This window comes from Orycteropus afer, unplaced genomic scaffold (assembly GCF_000298275.1).
Source record: "Orycteropus afer afer isolate SDZICR_OR568_19922 unplaced genomic scaffold, OryAfe1.0 scaffold00152, whole genome shotgun sequence".
In the NCBI taxonomy this organism is placed as follows: domain Eukaryota; kingdom Metazoa; phylum Chordata; class Mammalia; order Tubulidentata; family Orycteropodidae; genus Orycteropus; species Orycteropus afer.
The window spans coordinates 1,498,885-1,510,731 of NW_006921739.1; the positions used below are offsets into that span (position 1 = coordinate 1,498,885).

Genomic DNA, 11,847 nt, shown 5'->3' on the forward strand with positions numbered 1-11,847 from the left:
CTGTGCCTTGGGCTTGTCAGTCTCAGCAGCCAGCAGCTGTCTGAATGAAGACAAGACTGCAGTTCCAGTGGGCCAGGAACAGGTGGCAGAGCTGAAGCCCAGGTTGAGGGGCTTTCACCCAGTCCCTGGAACCTGGCACTTTGAATTCGACTTAAAGCCTCCAAATTGTGAGGGAATAAACTCCTGTTTGTTCAAGCCATCCCATTTGTGGTATATTCTTATCAGAGCAGCACTAGGTAGCCAGAACACATATCTATGTATATATGTATCCATTTGTAAATTATTGTTTGTTAATACTATTGTTGCAAGATTGTCTATGTTATAGTCTCCTAGTTGCCCTTTATTCTTGTGTTCCTCTCAGTGTCTTCCTCTGCCTTGGGCATGTTGTGCTGGCTTCCTCCATATTGTGTACTGGTTTTCCCTTAACCATTATTAACATGTGTGTTCTATATAGTTAGTAATTTTCCCTCCTTCCCCCTCCCATTTCTGTTTTTTTTCTTTTTTAAAAAATCTTGTCCTTTAAGATAAGATTTTAAAATGCAGTTATTGCTGGATATACAGCAACCACCTCCACGCTCTCAGGGATGGTGCAGCCAGGGTCAGTGAGCTGTCTGAAGTCACTGTCAGACCAGGGTTTGTTTTCTATTGATGATATGATCAACAGTCAGAAGAATAACTGTAAGAGGTACAGAGGGCATAAACAACACATTCTAAAGCTATGACAAAATAAGAAAGGACAAGAATCCAAAAGCTCTCCTTAAGGAAAATTCTTAAACAAATATAGCACAAAGATGCAAAAGTTGTTAAAAAGTCATTTTTTAAAATATAAATATAGTTCTGGGTGAAATACAGATATCCATTAGCTCAAATAATAGATGGTAACTGAACATACTAGACCTGATTTAAAAAATCCATATAGTCTTCCCAATACAACTACACATCATATTTTCCTGTAGAGTACAGATAAGCTTGATAGCTACTTTCTACAACAGCAGAATAGAGATACTGGAGGGTCATCGTCTAATCTGTATTTTCCAGAGTTGGGTAGATCTTTGCACTCTGATATAAAGGTACGAAGTTCAGTCTCTGGGAAGCCATTTTGTTGGTAATGCTATACAGAAAAATAAAAGAAAGCTCTCATTAACAATCTTCTTGAGAACAGCTTTATTCCATACTCAAAATGGATTATTTGGCAAGGTGTTGTTATTTGGCAAGGTAGAGAGATCTTTATCAAGAGATAGTTTAGTTACTTTCAAGTATTTTCAGGGAGATGTAGCCTCTAGGATGTCTCTATGTAGCACAGGTGGTTTGTGCTTGACCATTAACCTAAAGGCTGACAGTTTAAACTCAACCCACTCAGTGGCACTATGGAAGAAACATCTGGTGATTTGCTTCTATAAAGATTACAGTCAAGAAAACCTTATGGAGCAGTTCTACTCTGTAACACATGGGGTTACCCTGAGTTTGACTTGATGACAATGGTTTTTTTTATTTTATTTTTTGGTAGCCTCTAGAGCTACTCTTAGGCTTTAGCTGAAGCAAAGTGGGCCTACGATTCTGCAGTCACCCTCCTGGGCACCCTTCTCTAAGTCTGATTCAACCTAAAATTGACATGTTGAGTCTGAGGCTGGACCCTCTTCCAGGGGATAATTGAACCAGCCCCATGAGAAGTGAGAGAACTTCTGTCACCACTCTGTCCTCCAACCCATGACTTCCAGGCCAGTCTGAAACAAGTGTCTCAAATGGAACCTGGTTTAGATCGGAAAGCAGCTCGACTCATCCAGATTAACAGTGTGTGTGTGTGTGCGTGTGTGTGTGCGTGCACGCACACGCCTGTGCATGCATGTGCATGGGAGGTGAGGGTGGGTAGAGATAGGCATACTTAGCCCTCCCCTGAAGACTTCAGCATAGTCTTGGCTGCTCCTGGGCTGGTCCCGCTGTCTGGTCAAAATGCTGAATATTATATTATAAGGTACCTTTCCAGCCTGCATACCCTTTTATTATGAGCAGATAGGTTTGTTAAAGGGCCTCATATTTATATCAGTTTAGGGTCAAAGATCTGTAGCTCTGACCAGAAAGGATTATAAATAGCTTAGCTTGCCCATCTGGCAAGTGCGCTGAGTCCATGGAAAAAGATTAACATCTAAAATACCATCATATGAATCTGAGATTTGCGTCTTCAAAAATCGTCAATTCTGTTACTCCGAGGGATCTTGGATGTCACCCTCAGATAACATATGGTCCTCCACATGCAGAGTTAAAGAGAGTGAATTTTTGGAGAACTATGGTGAAGAATCTTGGCAGTTTTAACTACATTCTTTCCTAGTTGCCCTGGTGACCTAAAGCATACACCTGCCAGGCAAATGCTGAGGAGAAGGAGGACAGCCAGTGTCTGAAATCTACCTCAATAAGAATGAAACCATGGCTCTGGCTTCAAGGATAAGGTATTTGTAATTACTGACTCTAAACCATGACCTTCTCTTTATTCCTAGCGTCAATCACCTAGCATTATGTTTCATTTCCCCTTTCATATGCAGAAAGAAAAGTTCCCAAGTAGAAGTGTCTATAACAATATCATACCTAACAGTATAAGGTTATCAGGAACTTAAATATAGAGAGATGTTTACTCTGCCCTCCCATATTTCAAGGGGCTCTATCTGATTTTTAAAGGATCTCATATTGAATGACAATAGCTTTTACTATCGGATTTCTAAATGTAGACAGGATACATGGCTAGTACTTGCCACACAAGCATATCCATCTCTTTACAGTTCTGGAGGCTGGACCCTTGGTGTTGTACTGTGCAGGACCTCACAAAGCTTAACAGGTTAAGTTACAGCACACCACTTCACTCCAAGTAAAGAAGCAAACATTTCTTTATGAAAATTGGATTTTAAAAGTTCCGCATACAATTTTGGGGAACTGAAACACCATCTGTTTTACCCACCCAATACCTATTGGCTCATATCATTCTAATAAAAGTTTTAAAAGCTTGCTTTAAAAACCACAATTATTTAGAGACCAAACTTTCAATATTCTAGAAATTCTATTTCTCTTTAATTTCTTGTTTCTCAATCGTCACCTCAAACAAATTAACATTCCATCAATTTCCTCCCCTCCTAGATAGTTACTTTTATTGTCACTATACAAGTTTAAGAAGAAGGCTGCTACTTATAGCTCTTAATAAACCTACCTTAATTGTTTCATATGTATCAGTAATTAGTGCAATGAAAAGACTTAAAATCATGTATATGAAAAGGCTGATGAATGTGTAGAGGTAAATTCTGCTAAACAGCCAGACCAAGTAACTTTTCTGCTGCATTTTTGCAAATGTGGCAAACATGTCATCTCCATTTATCAGAGAGAACAGGCATTCAGAGACCATGTTTAGAGAACGGAACTAGAAAAAGAAAAGAGATAAAAGTTCCTTTTAGTCCATGTCTCATCCCATTGGAGACTTTGTTCACGATACCATATTAAAAATAATGGGGCCCAATATCCCAAGCTACCCCTTACCAATGAATAACTGAGGTAACCACAAGCATTTGCTTTGTCAGGCACATGACATGTATACCGCTTTCCTGGGATAAGCTGCTCCTTCTTGATGCTCCTCTTAGTAGAAGTAGCCTGAACTGAGGGCAGGAAGGGCTGGCCTGCACTCTCAGTGCTTTTCTGAGCCAACTCTTACTCCTTTCCTTTGAGTTCAGAGAAAAAGATCTTTGAAATGCTTCTGCAGAGATACTCAGGTACCAACCATATGTGCCACATTTCTCATTTTAAAGTCCAGTTACTTTAAGGCAATAGTTTATTTGAGACTAGTGTTGTTGTTGTTAGTTGCCATGGAGTTGGACATAGGACACTGCCTGGTCCTGTGTCATCGCCATGATCAGTCATGGATCAGAACTCAGCAATCCATAGGGTTTTCTTTGGCTGATTTTCAGAAGTAGATCACCAGGCCTTTCTTCCTACTCCATCTTAGTCTGGAAGCACCACTGAAATCTTTTCAGCAACACACAAGCTTCCACTGACAACTGGTGGTGGATGCAAATGAGGTGTGTTGGCTGGGAATTGAATCCATGTTCTCTCACATGGAAGCAAGAGTTCTACCACTGAACTACCAGTGTCCCCTATTTGAAATTATATTTAAAAAAAAAAAACGCACAAGTTGATTTTGACTCATAGTGACCCTACAGGACAGAGTATAACTGCCCCATAGGGTTTCCAAGGCTGCAAATCTTTACAGAAGCAGACTGCCACACCTTTCTCCTACAGAAAAGCTGGTGGCTTTCAACTGCAGACTTTTTGGTTAGTAGCTGAGCACCACTGTAGACAATTTTGAGACTATTGTTGTTGTTGTTGTTATGTGCCGTCGAGTCGGCCCCGACTCATAGCGACCCCTCCTTGGGTTTCTGAGGCAACTATAGTTCTAGTTAAAAAAATTATAAAATATTATCTTTAAGTGTCTCCCTATACTACTTTTTACCAAGTCACATTTTGAGAAGGCTTATCTAAATAGCCTGCTCTCACACAGAGAGCAGACCACCCATCTGTCAGTGTGCCATGCTGTGGTGGCTGTATGTTGCTGTGATGCTAGAAGCTTTGCCACCAGCTTCATAAAGCAGCGGGTTCACCCATGGTGGGCAGTTTTCAGTAGAACTTTCAAACTAAGATAAACTAGGAAGAAAGGTCTGATGATCTACTTCCAAAAATTAGCCAGTGAAAATTCTCTATATAACATACACTTGAACTGTAGTGTTGGCAACAAATATTGAACATACTGCAGACTTGCAAAAGAATGAGTAAATCAGTTTCAGAAGAAATAGAACAAGAATGTTCTTTAGAAGTAAGGATGGTGAGTCTTCAGCTTGCTTACTTTGAACATATAATCAGGAAAGATCAATTGCTAGAAAAGAACATGTCCTCAGTGAGATGGACTGACACAATAACTGCAACAATGAACTTAAACATTCTAGTTATCATGAAGATGGCACAGAACCAGGCAACATGTTGTTCTGTTACACATAAGGTTGCCGTGAGTCAGAGAAAATTTAATGGCAACTAACAATGACAACAGTATATACTGATGAACCAAATTGACTAAACATAACTTTGCTGGTGGTAAAAAGCATTTAATTATCTGACATATTCCAAAAAAGGACTTGAGGCAGTTTAATGAATCAATTATTCTCTCAACTTGGACATATACTACCAGCTTATAAATATGGCAATAGACACAGTGCCATCAACATTTTAAGGTTAAGTCACAAAGTAAAAGGAGTTAATTTTTAAAGGATAACTGGATGGAAATATTTGGAAATAGATAGTGATGATGTTTGCACAACATGATGAATGTAATTAATGCCACTGAACTGGACATGTGAGAAATGTTGAAATAGCAAATGTTTTGTTACACATATAATGACTACAATAAAATAAATTCAAAATTTTTTTTTCAAAAAATGGATAACAAGCCACTGGCATTACTCTAAGCCCTTTTGTAGTAACAAGGATACAAGTTGTTTATCAGTACCTTATCATGGTAAGGGCCCAGCACAATCCATCCACAGAAGCAATAGCCTAAATAAATCATAGCTGCACAGCAGCAGAACCTGATGACATTGGGCAGTGCTGCCTGAAGGGTCAGAATTAGGAGCTGGAGAAATAAGAGAGGTGATTAGAATCCTTCTTGTCTTCAGTGAAAGCAGTGCAATAACTGAAAGAGAAATATCAACAGCATAGAGATCTAAGGAATTCCTTACATTGTATTTCTCAAAAAAACCGAGGTATCGGATGACTCCAAGCCACACAAGCATGGTAGAAGTCCCAAGAAGGATGCTACAAACATCATAACTTGTTAGACTCTAAGACAGAGTGGGGGAAAAAAGAAATATATATATATTAGATCATATAAGAGAATTCATTCAGGCAAAATATTTATTGAGTAGCTATGGGCCAGGCACTGTTCTAGGTGAATAGAAAACATTCCCTGCACTCATGAGGCTTACATTCTACTGAAGGAAGAGAGATAATAGAAAAAAATAATAAAATCTTTGGTACATTAGTTGGTAATGAGAACTGAAAAGTGAAGGGAGGTGTGATAGTTGGAGCTGTGTGTCAACTTGGCTGGACCACAATTCTATGTGGTTTAAGCAATTGTGATGTGGGTTGTTCCAGTGATGGGATCAGATGTATATGCTTTGGGCAGCTAATCCACTGAAAGGCAGTTTCCCTAGGGATGTGGCCCATTTCCAGTATATTTATGGACATCCTGGGAAAAGAGACACTCTTCTATGGATTGGGATTCTGACGTACTGCCTATAACTGTCTGTGAGCAAACAATCCACCATTTGCCTGGAGATCTTGGATTCATCATTCATTGGAGTCAACAGCTGGTATACTGCCTGCCAACCTTGAGCTCCTCAGCCCCTGCAGCTGCGTGACTCAGGAAAAGCCTGCAGCTTGATGTTTGATCCAAGAACTTTGGACTTGCCACCTTCTATAAGCGTGTGAGCCATTTTCCTAAGATAAATTTCCCTTTCTCTCTATATATAAGCTTTACTGCTTTTGTTTCTCTAGAGAACCCAGTGTAACACAGGAGGTAATAGGAAATGGGTATGGGGTTGCAATTTTCAGTAGGGTGATCAGGGAAGGACTCACTGAAAAGTGAGGCAGCAAGCCAAGCAAAAAACTAGAGTAAGAGCTCTTTAGGCACAGGGACTAGGAAGTGCAAAGGCCCTGAGGCAGGAAGGTATCTGGTAAGATAGTCTGGCTGGACTGGAGTGATTGATGGAGAGGTTACAGAGAAGAGGGGGCACATAGTATAGGGCCTCCTGGATACTTTAACAACTTTGCCTTTTACTCTGAATAGATTGGGGAGATTTGAGAGCTTTGAACAGAGGAATGATACATGATCCAACTTTGGCTTCTGCGGTAGAGAGAAAATTGTCGGATACTGAGAGTGATAAGTGGGAAGCCAAGTGATGGGGCTACTAAGATAATACAGGTGAGAACTGACAATGGCATCCACCTGGAAATGGAGAGGTCATGAGGTGTTTTTTTGTGTTTTTTTTTTTTTTTTTAATGAACATGTTAGATAGAAGAGAGGTTTTATAGATTTTTGATGTAGCTTTATATGTTTACCCTGCTTTAAACAGCTTCTGTACACAAACCAAAGCTGGGGTGAAAATGAACCATTATGTTATTGTTGTCAGTTGCCATCAGGTTGGCTCCAACTCAGGGTGACGTTATGTATAACAGAACAAAATGTTGCCCAGGCCTGCACCATTTTCCTGATTGCTGCTACATTGGAGTCCATTTTTGCAGCTACTGTGTCAATCCATCTCCTTGAGGGTTTTTCTCATTTTCACTGGCCCTCTACTTTACCAAACAGGATGTGCTTTTCTGACAACTGGTCTTTCCTGATGACATGTTGAAGTGCTTTGCTTTTAAGGAGCATTCTGGTTGTATTTCTTCTGGTGTATTGAACTATTATTATGAAATCCCTTTATTGTATGTACCTCTTGTGCGTCTCTCCTTTACCTTAGTGTTACTGTGCTGGTCACTCACTTTTGGTATATTGCCTCTCCCTTCACCCAAATCAATACATGTCAATGAGGTCATTTTTGAAGGCAGATTAACAATATTTCCTCTTGGATTAGACATGGGGGAAGGGAGATTAGAGAAAGAGGAGTCAAGGATAATTGTATGCTTTTTGGCTTGAGAGACGGAAGAGAGTTGTTATTAATTGAAATGACAAAGGCTGTGGGAGAAGCAAGTTTGGACTGTGGGGGTGGAGATTCTAAGAATTCTGTTTTAGGTATGTTACATTTGAGAGGCCAAACAGACATCCAGTGGAGACATGGAACAGACAGTTACATATTTCAGGGAAGAATTTCAAACTGGAGAAATAGATGTGGGAATCATTGGCATACAGGTAATATTTAAAGTCACAGCACTGGATGAGGTCACCAAGACACTGAGTGTAGATAGAAAAGAGATCTCCAAGTACTGCATCTTGTAGTACCATCACCATGATAGGTTGGGGAGATTAGGAACAAGCAAAGGAAACTCAGAGGAACAGACAGTAGTTTAGAAGGATAAACAGGTTAGTGGGGCAGCAAGTGGAAAATAAAAAAGCTTCAACAAAGAGGGCAGTATTAAAAACTTCTGATAGGTCAAGATGAAGGTAAATAATTGATTATTGGATTTAGTAGCATGGAACTCATTGCGGATCTTGACAAAAACACTTTCCATAGAGGACATGACAGTCTGATTGGAGCAAATAAAAGAGAGAATGGGAGGAGCAGAATCAGAAACAAGATTAACTGCTCCTTTGAGGCCACTTGCTATATAAAGAGTGGTTGGCTGCAGGAAGAGATAGGGTAGAGATTTTATCTTTTTAAAAGGAGAAAAAACAGGGTAGTGGCAATGACCTGGAAGAGAGAGGGAAACTGATGATGCAGGAGAGAAGACCAGCTGGAGCTGTGACCTTGAGTAAGCAAGAGGGCATGGCATCTGGTAGGGAAGTGGTGGAGCTGGCCTCAGACAGTAGCCTAAATAATATACCCACAGTAACAGCAGAGAAGAGAGAGTACATGGGCACTGGTGGTAGTAGGTAGGTAAATGAGAGGGGAGTTGGTGAAACCTCTATTTTTTTCCAATGGTTCTTGTGAAACAGGAAGTAAGGTCATCCCTGAGACAGAGGATGAGATGGGGTGTTAGAGGTTTGAGAAGAAAACAGATGAAATAGTTATCTATGAGACACGGGGAGTGAATAGTTGAGAAAAATGTAGAAAAATTGTAGGATACTATTAAGGGCTCATTGAGGATAGTGATATTTGAGGTAGATCAAAATAAAAATTTGCTGCAAATATTCCCCTGATGCCTCCTTTTCTTTTACAACACCCCCCAAAGTGTGCATGGAGGGTCAATGAAAGAGAGGAAGGCCCTCAACAAGATGGACTGATACAGTGGCTACAGTGATGGGCTCATGTATAGCAAGGATCATGAGGCTGGCACAGGACTAGGCAGTGTTTCATTCTGCTGCACATGGGGTAGCTCTGAGCCAGAGATGACTCGACGGCACTAACAACAACAACAGTAAAGTTAAAAACCTCTTGTAATGATACATGCTATTGCCACATGTGGTGGAAGCTGTTTCACGTTGACCTAAACCTACTGTCTTCTTCCTAGGCACGTGCCTAGCTGCATTTCCTAGTTCTCCTTGCAGTTAGAGATGACTAAGTTTTCTCAATGAAATGTGAACAGAAACAATGTCTGCCACTCTGGAGCCAAGAGACTATAAGGCTTAGAGAATATCTACCATACCATGTTTTCCCTTACACCAGGCTGCACCCTGCCTGTGAGGTGATTCAGTTTCAATCATGCAGTCTGGGAAAGTCCTTCAAAATAACAAGATGGGAGGAACAAACTTGGGTACATGAATAACTATGTGGAACCAAGCCACTCATAACCTTGGAAAATCCAACCCCTGAAAAGTGATCACCTCCAACTGTTCTTTCTTATGACTATTACATAAGAGACAAATAACCTCCTATCTTATCTGAGTTACTGTTTTTGAGGCCTCTGTCTAGGAATTAGAAATATTACAGGCTCCCTGGGTGACTCATTCTCATGCTCAGTGGTAGTCAAGGCTGACAATATGAGCAAGATTCAAACTCACTGCCATTGAGTCATATTCGACTCATGATGACCCCTTCTTGGGTTTCCAAGGCAGTATCACTATAGAATTAGGTTGCCCAACCTTCCTTCTGAGGAGTGGCTGGTGGGTAGGAACCGCCAGCCTTCTGGTTAGCAGTCAAGTGCCTTAGGCACTATGCTACCAGCGCTCCCTATGAGCAAGACTAGTTTTGTTTATTTGATCTTCTGACTGGAGGGAGAGGGTTGTTTTCTAGGCTAGGTTAGTCTTAAGTTAAAATGGATAACTTTGTAGTAGCACATCCATGGAAAAAGAGAGACAATGGGAAAAATGTCACATTGAGTAGATAATGGAAACAACTAGAAGCAAAACAGTATGTTGACCTCACTTTCCTCTCTAGCTCTACTCTTTTTTTTGTTGTTGTTGTTGATATTATATCCTTTTTTGTAAGAATAAATAAACTTTGCGTCTTAGTTATCTTGGTCACTTTTCAGTATTTAAGAATGAATACAGGCCCCACCCCTACAGTTCTGATCCCCTATGTCTAGCATGGGGCATTTATACCAGGCATCCAAATGATTCTGATGCAGTGATTTGTGAATTACACTTTGAAAAATTCTGCCAAAGAGACTTCTAGGCTTGATTTAAGAAAATGACTGCGATTGATTTTCAAGTGTACTCAATGTAAGGTTTGGAATAAATCATGTGCTCTGAAAATTTTAAGATTCTGTAAAAACAAATTATTATTAATCCAAATCTGATACTAAAGATGGCATGAAAATGAAAATAAAAAATTTACCTTAGCTTGGATTTCCATTTTCAGAATTGAGCCAATGATCGTCAATATATCACTAATAATAATCATCATGTACCATCCATTGACAAATTCCATCTGATCAGAAACAGAAACTTCCTTCTTATAATGGAGGAGGAAAAAATTGACAAATTCCTTCAGGGAAAAGAGAGGAGAGCCTCAGTGAACCTCTCTGTCAATCAAAATGTCAGCAGCTTTTAGAAAGCAACAACCCCCACCTGCTGAAGCTGAAGTCCTCTAATCACAGATCGAGCACAGAGGATTAGTGAAGCCAGGCAGGTCAGGATGACAAAGGCATCAAAGATCATCATGTAATGAGTGTTCTTTTGAACTGGAAGGAAAGAAGATAACCCATTGATGTAGTAGGACATTAATATGGGGATGTCTACCTTTTTTTTTTTAAGGCTAATTTAGATAATTCAAGTATTATTTCCATAAGGACAACAAAGAGAAGAAGCTCCTCTGATAAAGATTCTTCCAGTTGGTATTTAGAGAAGGTTAAAAGTCCTTCTTGCAAACATCACCACAGCCATCAAAGATCTTCGATTGCAAGCTAGTGATCTTTTGTTCTTAATACCGTTAACCCTCCTCCATATCCTATTAAAATTAAATTTATCTAGGTATACAGTATTTATTAACCACCCCTGTGTGAGAGGTTTTACCAGATGCTGAAGATATAGTGATAAACAAGATAGACAAAGCCCCTCTCTGATCTTATGAAACTTTTATCCTACTGGAATGAGACAAGCAAAGAAGTGAACAAGAAATGAACAAAATAGCTTCAGCTAAGAGTGGCATTAAGAAAAAAAAAAAAAATAGCTAACATGTATTGAGAGGGTGTGGGTTAGTGAATTACTTGGTATGGTCTTTGTGACTCCCACCAAATTACTGGGTAGTACCATGAAAATAAGTTGTATAGAACTCTAATGTTGGGATTGGTTAGTTTTGTCACTCTGCCAGGCTTAAAGTGAGCCTTCCTAGAGACAGAAAGGGGGAATCTCACTGCCATCAAGAGAAAAGAACTTGAGTTGGAGTGGAGCGTGTCCTTAAGACCAGAGATCTCCTTGGACCTGAGATCCCTGTGCTTGACCTCCTTCACAGAAAGATGGTAGAGATTACCGGCTGACACACCTGGCTAAGGAACCAAGAGGCATGAGATCAAGATTTGTTGGAAGAGAACTTCCCTGATATGATGAAAAATAAGAATATATCCATTCAGTAAGTCCAACAAACCCCAAAAAGGACAAACTGAAAAGAAAATCACCAAGACATGTCATCATCAAACTCATCAAAACCAAAGACAAAGAAAGAATCCTGAAAGCAGCATGGGAAAAACAAAAAGTTACTTATAAAGGACAACCAATAAGAATAAGCT

The 11,847-nt window shown here is 39.9% G+C and overlaps 1 protein-coding gene across 1 annotated transcript in view; it reads right to left on the reverse strand.

Moving 5' to 3' along the window:
• Positions 1-976: 976 nt before the first annotated feature.
• The window catches only part of MCOLN3 (mucolipin TRP cation channel 3), a 38,683-nt gene continuing 27,812 nt past the window's right edge, over positions 977-11,847 (reverse strand). The window contains exons 7-12 of the mRNA XM_007946165.2: positions 10,691-10,803; positions 10,458-10,607; positions 5,760-5,861; positions 5,531-5,653; positions 3,194-3,400; positions 977-1,111 (exon numbers count right to left, since the gene is read on the reverse strand). Coding sequence (XP_007944356.1) covers positions 977-1,111; positions 3,194-3,400; positions 5,531-5,653; positions 5,760-5,861; positions 10,458-10,607; positions 10,691-10,803 — 830 coding nt within the window. The remainder of the gene's footprint in view (positions 1,112-3,193; positions 3,401-5,530; positions 5,654-5,759; positions 5,862-10,457; positions 10,608-10,690; positions 10,804-11,847) is intronic.